Source organism: Odocoileus virginianus, chromosome 11 (assembly GCF_023699985.2).
Source record: "Odocoileus virginianus isolate 20LAN1187 ecotype Illinois chromosome 11, Ovbor_1.2, whole genome shotgun sequence".
In the NCBI taxonomy this organism is placed as follows: Eukaryota; Metazoa; Chordata; class Mammalia; order Artiodactyla; family Cervidae; genus Odocoileus; species Odocoileus virginianus.
The window spans coordinates 13,524,191-13,537,087 of NC_069684.1; the positions used below are offsets into that span (position 1 = coordinate 13,524,191).

A 12,897-nucleotide genomic window follows, 5' to 3' on the forward strand; every position below is an offset into this window, starting at 1 on the left:
AGGGAAGTTCCTCCCTTTTGTCTTCTAAATGCTGTGTTTGCCATAGTTTTGCCTGTCTGCCTTCTTTACTCAATCTACATGCTCTCTTTAGATGATCTCATTCATTCCAATGGCTTTAGCTGTCATCTGCATAAGTTTCAAGTGGACAGAACCATTACTTGGCGCTATTCACACTAACCCTGACAGCTGGAAATGCTGAGGGCTAATACCTGGAGACTGACAGGCCACCCAAACAGATCCACACAGGGAGACACTTACTTTCATAAATTCACCATCAACCAATGTCTGGCTCACGGACTTGCAAACTCAGAAACTTTTAACTTGACACTGTCAGACTATTTTAAACAATAGAGACAGATGTATAAAACTGGTGTGCCAAGCTGTGAGTTACCAGTGAGGACTATAACTGTCTGGTGAATCTGATGTATATGCCAGTGTGATCAGAACATTCTCTTCCCATAAGTAAAATTCATGAGGTTAAAAATTACTGGGAGGCTGTTTAGTGAGCATGGGTCGAAAACAAGGAGCACTAACAGTATGATCCAAATATGTAATGACATCATTACATATTTATAAAGATAAACAGTCTACCACCGCAGTTGGAACACTGCTCATGACAGACGAGCTATTTAAGCATAGAATGAACACTCTGAACCTTAGATAAAATTTGGCCAAAAAAAAAAAAGTTTTGTTTAAAAATGGGCAGTGGATCTGAAGAGACATTTTTCCAAAGACATACAGATGGATACAGATGGTCAACAGGTAAATGAAAACTACTCAACATCATTAATCACCAGGGAAACGCAAATCACACCTACAATGAGTTATCCCTTCACACCTGTCAGAACGGCTATGATCAAAAGACAAAGAAATAAAGTGTTAGTAAGGATATGGAGAAAAGGGAACCTTTCTGCACTATTGGTGAGAATATAAATTGGTGCAATCACTATGGAAAACAATGTGAAGGCTCCTCAAAAAATTAGAAACAGAACTACCATATGATCCAGCAATGCCACTTCTGGGTATTTATTGAAAGAAAACAAAAACACTAACATGGAAAGATATATGAACTGCCAAGTTCAATGCAGCCTTATTTACAGTAGCCAAGACATGGAAGCAATCAAAGTGTCCATTTATGGATGAATGGAAAAAGAAAATATGACATGCATACACAGAGAAAGAGAGAGAAAGGACTATTCAGTTCAGTTTAGTCGCTCAGTCGTGTCCGACTCCTTGCAACCCCATGAATCGCAGCATGCCAGGCCTTCCTGTCCATCACCAACTCCCAGAGTTTACTCAAACTCATGTCTATCGAGTCAGTGATGCCATCCAGCCATCTCATCCTCTGCTATCCCCTTCTCCTCCTGCCCCCGATCCCTCCCAGCATCAGGGTCTTTTCCAATGAGTCAACTCTTCGCATCAGGTGGCCAAAGTATTGGAGTTTCAGCTTCAGCATCAGTTTTCCAATGAGCACCCAGGACTGATCTCCTTTAGGATGGACTGGTTGGATGTCCTTGCAGTCCAAGGGACTCTCAAGAGTCTTCCCCAACACCACAGTTCAAAAGCATCAATTCTCGGCACTCAGCTTTCTTCACAGTCAACTCTCACATCCACACATGATCATTGGAAAAACCATAGCTTTGACTAGACGGACCTTTGTTGGCAAAGCAATGTCTCTGCTTTTTAATATGCTATCTAGGTTGGTCATAACTTTCCTTCCAAGGACTATTACTTGGTCATAAAAAAGGAAATTTTGCCATTTGCAACCAAATGAATGGACCTTGACAGGTTTATGCTAAGTGAAATCAGACAAAGACAAATACTATATGTTCTCACTGATATGTGGAGTCTAAAAAAAATTTTTAAAACACTGATACAGAGAACAGATTGGTGGCTGTCAGGGGCAGGGGGTAGGCAAAATGAGAGAAGGGGGTCAAAAGGTACAAACATGCAGTCATAAAATAAGTCGGTCATGGGGCTGTAATGTACAACATTGTGACTACAGTCAATATTGTATTCTATATGTGAAAGTTGCTAAGAGTAAATCTTAAAAGTTCTCATCACAGGAAGAAGCATTTTGTAACATGTATGGTCACAAATATTGACTTATTGTGGTGATCATATCACAACACAAAGATCAAATCATCATACTGTGCAACTGAAATTAATATCATGTCAATTACACCACAATTTTTTTAAGAAAAAGAACTTGGTTGTACAATGTCTAAGTCTGTTTCTGTGACTTTTTCATTGTTGACCTCGACATTTTTGGTTGAGACTTGATTTTGGACAAGTTAATGTATAAGGAGCTTATAAGCAAGATTCCCATCCTGAGAGTAACAGTGTCTCTTAAAGCTAACTTTACATATCTTTTCTCTTTAATATGCCAATTTCATATTTTAATCTACAAAAGGCAATAATTGCCTTTTCTCCATGTTTTAAAGGCCAACTCCACTCTTTTGGTCTTTCTCAATTGATGAGGTGTTAGTAAAATATTAATTTATTATTATTAATAACTCTGAAATCCATAGCCTTTTTCCTATGCCCAAGTGACCTCAATTTTCCTCCCTGAATTGCTATGATGGCCTCAGATTTTCTCTCTCAGCTCTCAGAATTGCCTTGTTCCAATCTATCCAAGACATAAGGATTTAAAATGAAAACCCAAACATGGCACTTTTCACTTATAATCCTTCCAGGCTCCTGAAAGCCTTAATATTTTTGTTAAACTGCCTTTACTCATGCACTTTCTCCAGGTAACACTTCTAGAAAACCTTTGCTAACCATCACCCTCTTGAATGCGGTATCAGGGACACTGCTCTCAGCTCACAATTCCCTATGCTTATTTTTCCACTATAAAATCTTTCACAGTTTATAATATTGTTATTTCTCTAGCCCTTCTCCATAAAGACTGTTAACGTCTTGTAAGTTATGCCTCATCTTTGAATCAAAGGCACCTAGCATGGTCCTTGACAAATAGTAACTTTATTACCTCTAATTATAGGTAAGCAGAGTCATAAAGCTCACTAAGAATGGTTATTGTTTGTTTGACCAAAGACAAACTATAAATGAAACCAAATTCTGATTTACTATCAATCAATTAAAGGGCTGTTTCTCAAATTAATATAAAAAAAAAAAACTTTCATCCTTCAGGAGTCAAAGATGATGTTTTAAAACAGAAACATCTCCAACAAATTTAACATATCCGGTATATCAAGATTCAGTCCCTATACTTCAAGATAAAGTTTTCACTGTGCAAACTATCTCCGTATCCGAAAACAACCAGTGATATGGGATCTATACACTCAGGTTAAAACAGTCTTATCATCCTAGGAAACAAAGTTATCATTGTTTAACCAAAATCTCTCAGTCTTAAATTTTAGTTCCCTTCCTTTAGATTTCTGTTGGACTTAAATCCTTTTCCTCATGAAAACCCTTCTTCCGGGAGGATCTGCCAAAGGCAAAGGGAGACTCATAGCTTCTTGGCTCCTTTTTTTTAAATATGTTGAAACTGAAAACATTCAATTTGAAGTTTAGCTCATGTAAACTTGTATAGGTTTTCAAGGTCTCAATGTTCAATATTTTCTTTGTAAAAATCTTTCTATTCTTTTGTTTAGAAAAAAATTCTAAAAGAATATTTTCATTACAAAAGTCTTAGAGTGTTCTTTTTTTAACACTGTGTAGGTCCTGCAGAACCATACAAAGTCATTGAGAGTTCAAAACTTTTATTACTATGAAACACTAGTGCAGAGATATGTAATGCTGCTAATTCTCCCAATGAATCAAGTCCTTGCCACTTTGAGTCTCTTTGCAGTCCATTATCGTTCATTATATTACGATCACTAAAACCATCAACTTAGGTAATAATCTAGCAATGCACTGGTTTTTATAGGTAAAGAAACAGAAGTCTGGCAAGGTTAAATGATTTGCTTAAATGACAAGAATAAGGAAAAGAACACAAATCTTCACTTCCAAATTGAAGACTCTACTACATTGCATTTGCATTTTGTGAGATGCTGGGTGAATTACTTATCAAAACTAATTTCAATTTTAGCTTCAAGAACAAAACAATCTTTCCAGTAGTTGGAAAAGGCAATATAATTCCAAACATTTCCAATTCCTCTTCACTTTTAAATTCTCTCCAAACAGGCTTTCATTTCCAACATTTCTTGGTGAGATATCAATAATATCAACATTGCTAAACAGATTAGCCAATTCTCAGGCCTCTTATTAACTAACCAATTACTGCTTCTTCCTTGAAAAGTTTTCCTCTCTTGACTTGTAGTTATAATCTTCTCTTTCTACAGTTTCTTGGGCTGCTTTGTTCTTTTATTCTTGTCTCTGACTGCTCAACGTTGGAGTATTCCAGAACTGGGTCCTCAGATCTTCACTGATTCTTCATCTAATAGGTCCTTCAGTGGTCCCACCTAGCCTCACCCTGATTATCATCTTATACACACCTTCTGATCCCAAATTTATGTTTCTGACCCAGACCTCTCCCCTGAACTATAATCTTATATATCCAAGTGCCTTTGTACCATCTCCACTTGGATAACAAAGGCATCTCCAACTTAACCAAATAGCCAAAAATAAAGACCTCAGTCTCTCAATGTTCCTCAAACCTGCTCATGCTTCCTCCTCTCATCTCAGTAAATCACTACACTATGCTTCCACTCACTCAGGCCAAATCCTCAGAATCTGTCTTGTCTTCTATCAGTTTTCTCTCACATCTAGTTCATCACTAAATCCTTTTGGTCTCATCTCCAAAATATACATAGAATCCAACTATTTCTCAAAATTTTCACAGCTACCAACTTCACCCAAGATATATGACCCTCTTTTGCACCTGGCTCTGATGACTGGGGGGACTGTGCCACTGGTCCCACAAGATACCTTCTATATTAAGGCCACTCTTTCAAGACCAGGAAACATAATTAATATACTTTACATACAGAAACAAACACAAAGAGTTAGGCAAAAGCAGGAGACAAATGAACACCTTCCAAACATGGGAATAAGATAGAACCCCCAGAAAAGAACTCAACAAAACAGTGACAGCAATTTACCAGGTAAATAGTTAAAAGTCATAAATAAGTTTAATGATCTTGGAAGAAGAATGGATGAACTCAGTGAGCTTCAACACAGAGAAAATATTAAAAAGAACCAGTCAAAACTGAAGAAACAATGAAATGAAAAATACACTAAAAGAAATCAACAGTAGATGGAGGATACAGAAAACAGATCAGTGATCTGGAAGACAGAGTAGTGGAAATCTCCCAATCCCAACAGCGAAAAGAAAGAGCATAATAAAAAGATATAGATTAGGATACCTCTAAGACAACAGCAAGCATAGTAACATTCACACTAAAGGAGTTCCAGAAGGAGGAAGAGAAAGAAAGGATATGAAACCAATTTGAAGAAATAATGACTAAAAACTTATCTAACTTGGCAAAGGAAACAGACATCTAAGTCCAGGAAACACCAAGGGTCCCAAACAAGATGAACCTAGAGAGACCCATACAAAGATATATTACACTTAAAATGCCAAATGTTAAAAAAAAAAAAGAGAGAGAGAGAGAGAGAATCTTAAAAGCAGCAAGAGATAAACATCTAGCTACATACAAGAGAACCCTGTAAGACCATCAGTTAATTCTCAGCAGAAACTGTACAAGCCAGAAGAAACTGGCACAGTGTATATGTATATACACTGAAGAAAAACAGCTTACAATCAAGAATACTGTACCTGGCAAGGTTATCATTCATAATTGAGGAAAGATAAAGAGTTTCCCAGAAAAGCAAAAGCTAAAAGGAGTTCATTCCCACTAAACTGGCCCTTAAAAAAGTATTAAAGGGACTTCTTTAACTAGAAGAGACAAACACCAAACCAAGCAAAATACAACAAATTATTAAAGGAAGAAAATCACTGATAAAAGCAAACATATAGTAAAGGTTCAACCATCTATGGAGAAGGCAATGGCACCCCAGGACTCCAGTACTCTTGCCTGGAAAATCCCATGGATGGAGATGCCTGGTAGGCTGCAGTCCATAGGGTCACTAAGAGTCGGACACGACTGAGGGACTTCACGTTCACTTTTCACTTTCATGCACTGGAGAAGGAAATGGCAACCCACTCCAGTGTTCTTGCCTGGAGAATCCCAGGGACTGGGGAGCCTGGTGGGCTGCTGTCTATGAGGTCGCACACAGTCAGACACGACTGAAGTGACTTAGCAACAGCAGCAGCAACCATCTATAAAACTAGCATGAAGGTCAAAAAACAAAATAAAAATTACTGATATTTAAAATAATCAGTAAAGCAATACACAGCATAAAAAGATATGAATATGACATCAAATTATAAAATGTTGAGAATGGACAGATATTAGTGCTTTCAGAATGTTCTTGAACTTAAGTGACTAACTGCTTGTTATATTTACATAGGTTGTTACATACAAACCTCATGGTAACCACAAATGCAAAACTGATACTAGATACACAAAAAATACAAGAAATACAAACACACACACAAAAAAAGGTCATCAGATCACAAGGGAAGTGAACAAGAGAAGGAAGGAACAGAGGACAACTAAGAAAAAAACCAGAAAACAACTAACAAAATGGCAGTAAGTACAACCTATGACTAATTACTCTAAATGTAAATTGACTAAGTGCTCCAATCAAAAGACATCGGGTGGCTGAATGGATTTTTTAATAGCCTGTATCTACACTGCCATTAAAAGACTCACTTCAGTTGTAAAAACATAGATTAAAAGTGAAGGAATGAAACAAAGATATTCCATACAACAAAATGAATTGTTGGAGTAGCAATAAGAATATCAGACAAAACAGGCTTTAAAACAAAGAAGAATGTTACACAATTATAAAGGGAACAATTCAATAAAAGGATAATACTTGTAATATGCACCCAACACAAAAAAAACCTAAATATAAAACATTAACAGACATAAAGGGACAAATTGAGAGTGATATGATAACAATAGAGGACTGGAACATACTATTTGCATCAGTAACTAGCTCATCCAAATAGAAAATCAGTAAGAAAAAGTTGGCCTTAAATGACACATTAGACCAGATGGACATAACAGACTATTATAGAACATTCCATCCCCAAACAGTAAAATACACATTCTTTTCAAGTACACATGGAACATTCTCCAGAGGTTAGGGGTGGGACTGAGAGTTCTAACCTCTAACAGGGATGAGTCTCCTGGCAATGAGCTCTCATTCTTCAGTGAAGTCCAAAAGTCACCTCATTAACATGACAGAAGATACCTTTATGGTTCTCATCAATTAGGAAATTTCAAGAGTTTTAAGAGCTGCATGCTAGAAAAGGTGACAAAGATAAAATATTTATTTCATATTACAAATCACAGTATCACCTAAGTCCACACAGGAAACTGCCCACAAATAGTTACAGAAGTATTATTCATACTAGCCAAAAAGTGGAAACAACTCAAATATCCATTATAGATTAAAATATAAACAAACTATGGTATATCTATAAAATGGATAATTATTTGGCCATAAAAATGAATTACTGATATATACTATGATGTGGATAAATCTTAAAAACATTATGCTAAAGCGAAAGAAGTCAGTCAAAAAAAGATAATATATGATTCCATTCATATGAAAGTCTAGAATAGGAAAATTCACAGAGACAAAAAGTAAATTAGTAGCTGCTTAGGCCTGGGAGGAGGATAATATGGGGAGGGGGTGGAGGTGAGAGGACAGATAAATAAAAAGGCACAGGGTGTCTCTTTAAAGTGAGGAAGATGTTCCAAACTTGACTGAGGTATGGTTGCATATGTCTGTATCACTGCTGACAGTGAGGGCAGTCATGAAATTAAAGACGCTTGATCCTTGGAAGGAAAGCTATGACAAACCTAGACAGCATATTAAAGAGCAGAGACATCACTTTGCTAACAAAGGTCCACAGAGTCAAAACTATAGTTTTTCCAGTAGTCATGGATGTAAGAGTTGGGACCAGAAAGAAGGTTGAGAACAAAAGAACTGATACTTTTGCATTGTGGTGCTAGAGAAGACTCCTGAGATTTCCTTGCACTACAAGAACTTCAAACCAGTCAATCCTAAAGGAAATCAACCCTGAATATTCATCAGAAGGACGTATTTTGAAGCTCAAGCTTCATGTTGGCCACTTGATGCGAAGAGCCGACTCATTGGAAAACACCCTGATGCTGGGAAAGATTGAAGGCAAAAGGACAAGGGGGCACTAGAGGATGAGATGGTTAGATAGCATCACTAAATCAATGGACATAAATTTGAGCAAACTCTGGGAGATAGTGAAGGACAGGAAAGCCTGGCATGCTTAAGTTCATGAGGTCACAAAGAGTTGGACATAACCTAGTGACTGAACAACAATAACAATCTCTGAATACAGAGAATTATATGTTTTAAGTTAGTGATTATATAGTAAGGTCAACAAAGCTATTAAAAATTAATATATTAAATGTGATCATGAAAGTGGAAAACCCACCTTAAGCAGAGGTAGCATCAAAAAGCTGTCTTGACTTGCCATGACCCTGGCGCTCTGTGCTACTTCCTCCTACCACGGTTTCTCCTACTAATGGGTTACCATGAGCACATGTTACTCCTCTAACACTAGCTTCCTACATTTTTCTGAGTGATTTTATTACTGCCTTGTCAACTTGTTGACTTATTCCTCTCGTACGTCTATGTGAAAGTGTTAATCGCTCAGTCATTCCGACTCTTTGCAACCCCACGGACTGTGGCCTACCAGGCTCCTCTCAGTTCATGGGATTTCCCAGGCAAGAATACTGGAGTGGGTTGCCATTCCCTTCTCCAGAGGATCTTCCCAACCCAGGGACCGAACTTGGGTGGCCTGCATTGCAGGCAGATTCTTTACTGTCTGAGCCACCTACACAAGCATGTATTTTCATTTTTACCCCCACCTCAAAACACACAGCTTGCCCCCCATTATTATGCAGAGGTCCAAAGCAATCATCTGTGAAGGCCTTAAGTTCTCTGTCAAATGCCTGAGACTATATCCCAAATCTTATTCATTATTTCATCTAGCTAAATTCAACCACAGCACTTTGAAAAGCTATGTTATTAATATAACTATATTAAATTACACACATCATTTATTTGCTGTCGGTTGTATCAGGGACTGTGAAAAACTACCATGTGTAAAATAGTCGTAAAACGTTACTGTTGGAAGTGACCTTAGAGATGTTCAAATCCAATTCTGCCATTTTATAACTGAGATAACGGATACAAAAATGTAGACAGACTTTTCCAACGTCACTCAGTAAGCCAATAAATCTCCATTCAAGGCCCGTTCTGTCCACTGGTGATTCCAAGTTGATAGCCAATCAAAAGTACAAGGGAGTCAAAAATTCTTAATTACTGTACACACACACAAACAGAAAATGACATGCAGAGATAATATTACAATCCATTATTGTGAGTTAGTAAACTAAAGGTTATTAGTATGTTTTAATTTCTATTCTTTTTTTTTTTTCTATTTTCATCTTTAAGTTCAAAAACACTTTTCTTTGAATCACAATGAAACCAGAACAGCTTTTGCTGAATTATACACACAATTAATTTTATGGAGCCAATTTAAGTTAATTATTTTCTCTTATTATTTAATTCAAAGTAACTAATCTATTAGTCATTTTTTATTAGCATACTAAGTTTCCCCTACTTTGAATCATGATGGCCAAAATAAAGGAAAGTCAACTACAATAAATTTTCCTATTTGGTAACAATTGGAAGGGAACACACCACAATACAATTTATTCCAATAATTTTGTTCATATCATATCAAAATAAATATCATGATGATCTAGTTTCCATTTATGACGAGGCAATTTTTTGAGTTCTGAGGCAATTTTTTGAGTTCTGTTTACAGCAACATCATTTCATAAAAGCTTTTTGGAGGAAAGCAAACTATGTTGTCACAGAAAAGAATTTTTACTTTACATTTCTGCCAATCTTAGATTCACTCCTATAGAAGAAACATATTTAGCCTATTCCAAGCTAACAAAGTCTTGGTCTGCATCACAATTGGTATCTTGACATTTAACAAATTAAAACATTGTAACACATGAGGTGTCTCACTGAGACAGCTAACACAGTAAATGATCATTCTTTATTCAAATCTTAAAAATTTTATTTTTAATAACATAGAAATTACTAAGGTTATATGCATAGCACAGAACAGGACAGGTTATTATTTTCATCATTTGAAGAACAAACAAAAATCCCTCTAAACTCCTCCCCCTGCCAATTCTTTAACAGCTGAAACCTGCCACATTTAAAACCAAGCAATAAATTGAACTATCATATGCTTGTCAAAAGCACAAGGAAAGAATTTGAGATTCTCAATATCAAGTTTTCATTGTGAAGTGACTGTGTCAAAAGTCTTCTAGTGAAAAGAGAATTTCAATAAAAATGTGAGAGAACAGTGGGGGAGAACTTCAAGAAACCACTGCTTTATTTCTTCGACTGGGCAGTGAGTTGTGCTAATGAAACTCAGGTGGATGCTAGACAGCCAGCCCCAGGGCTCCCCAGGCGATGCTGCCCTCACATTGACAATGAGAGCTCCTATGAGCCTCACAGAAAGGTGCCACTTTAAAGAGAAACTGAAAAAAGTAAAGAGGATCAAATTACCGCGCAGCAGCTGAAACCCATGGCTTTAGGGCAAAAAATAAAGTGACTGTACTTCAACTACCTTTAAGGAGCACCGCCATACCAAATTACATGCATTTCTACTGGATGAAAGGAGGACACATTTATTACCATCTGTGAGCCGAACTAATGATGATCTGGTGCGAAGATCAGTAGATTCAATTAACAAATGAATGGCTTATTTTCATCTCTTCAGTTTACTAGTAATTATTGCTTACAAGCTTCCCTGTGTCTCACACAACAGGTTTTTCTCCCCCTAACTTGAGAGTTATCTTGAGAATGCTCTCAAGTTGTGTGTTAGCTGTTATAGCACTGCTGCTGAATACCCAATGTACCGCTCTGCCTTAAACATTTAGTTTCAAAATTTTTAAGTTAACTGATTTTGACATCATTGCTCTGGTTTTCATAATTCCACACTTTCCAGGTTTGGGTACCACTGTGCAAGCACCCCAAACAAGCCATCTCCAAGGCTGAGACTTGAGCAGGTATCAGAGAGCAAACCCAGATGTAAGCGAGCAATTCTTTGTTACAACAGTATTCAGCTACACATTTAAAAATGGTTCTGAAACTTACTGACACGCAATTTCGTAGCATAAGAAACAACGTAATCATAAGGAATAACAAAGAACAAGTATTTCCCTTACCTGGATCGTGGAAAGGCACCAAAGCAAAGTTGAAAAGAGGTCTCTTAGGTCTTTTCAAAGACGTCTCCAAAATTTTGGAAGCCCCCTCGATCACCTGAACTAGATCATCGTACATGGAACCAGTCACATCAAACACAAATGCCAATGTGGAGGCCCCCTCGGGAATTTCTTCTGCCTCGACCTCGGACTGGGGGATTGCATCCTGCGCTCGGGAAGGATAAAGAAGAGCGAGCAGGAATATGGTGCGGACCATGTCCCAGGAAATCATTTTGTCTTTTCCTTTTTTTCCTTTTTTCTTTTTTTCCTGGAGCGCCTAAGCACTCTGCTGAGCCCTCCTCAACAGGTAGTGGGTTTCCTCTCGGGGCAATTTATTCGACTTCAGAAACCTCTTTGAACTTGCAAAAAGTTGGGGGCTAAGAATCAGATGGGGACGAGCACCGAACCCGAAATCCCTGCACGGAGCCAGGCAGGCAAAGATGCGGCAGCCTTCGTCCGGACGCAGCCTCCTTCTGGACGGCCGAGTGCCCGCGGCCGGGGCGGCGTGTGGCTGAGTGCGGGCGGCGCGCCCGGCCCATGCCCCGGGGACCGCTCCGAGCCAGCGGCGCCGCGCCGAGTCCGCTGCCCTCGCCGCCGCCGCCGCCGCCGCCGCTGCAGCTCTCCGCCCGAATCAGCCGCCGCGGCTCCCAACTTTCCACTGCGCGCCGCCCGCCCGCGAGCGGGCCGGGGAGGGGAAGATGGGCTCGGCCTCGCCTCCTGATTGGTCGAGGGCCTCCTGATTGGCTTCCGGGCCCCGCCTCCTGGGGGCAACTTCTCCCCACCGAGTCCCGGGTCAATTGAATACCAGGGAAGCGCTCCCGGGGTCCCCTCCACGCCCACCCGCGCGGCGCCTCCCCCCAAAAGCCCGGGTAAACAATGGCTTGCAAGAATGTGTGGCGAGGTCCCGAACCGAGGGACACTGCGCTATCCCAGTGCACAAAGGGGATTGCCTTTTTTTTTTTTTTTTTTGTCCTGCGATGCAAAACGCTGCTTCGGACACCTCGTTCATAATACAACCCCCCCGCCGCCCCCAAGAAGCCAAGACCACCCCCCTTGCGCAGCCCAGCTTCCGGTCCTCAGCCCTCAACCCAGCCGGGAGGAACCCAGCCGGGAGGGGGAGCTGGAAAGTTCCTCCCGGCTGGGCTGCAGCCACTTTATCACTCTGATCTCGGGGATGGTGGGGCTTTGGTGGGGAGGGAGGGAGGAGAGAGCTGGTCGGGCCAGAAACGGGCGGACAGGGAAAAGGGTTGTTGAGGGAAACGAGAGAGGGACAGCGGGGCCTGGGTAGTCACTGAGCGTAAGTGGGGAAAGATGGTAGGATCAAAGCAGATGGGTGTGAGTACAGGATGGAGGATGGAGAAAGGATGGAGGATGGAGAAAGGATGGAGGATGGAGTAAAGGGTGGAGGATGGAGTAAAGGATGGAGGATGGAGTAAAGGATGGAGGATGGAGAAAGGATGGAGGATGGAGAAAGGATGGAGGATGGAGTAAAGGGTGGAGGATGGAGTAAAGGATGGAGGATGGA

General features: G+C 39.7%; 1 protein-coding gene across 1 annotated transcript in view; it reads right to left on the reverse strand.

Moving 5' to 3' along the window:
* Nucleotides 1–11,884, reverse strand: part of HMCN1 (hemicentin 1) — a 514,767-nt gene extending 502,883 nt beyond the window's left edge. The window contains exon 1 of the mRNA XM_070473938.1: nucleotides 11,337–11,884. Within this exon, the coding sequence (XP_070330039.1) occupies nucleotides 11,337–11,604 (268 nt within the window). The 5' untranslated portion in view covers nucleotides 11,605–11,884. The remainder of the gene's footprint in view (nucleotides 1–11,336) is intronic.
* Nucleotides 11,885–12,897: the final 1,013 nt, after the last annotated feature.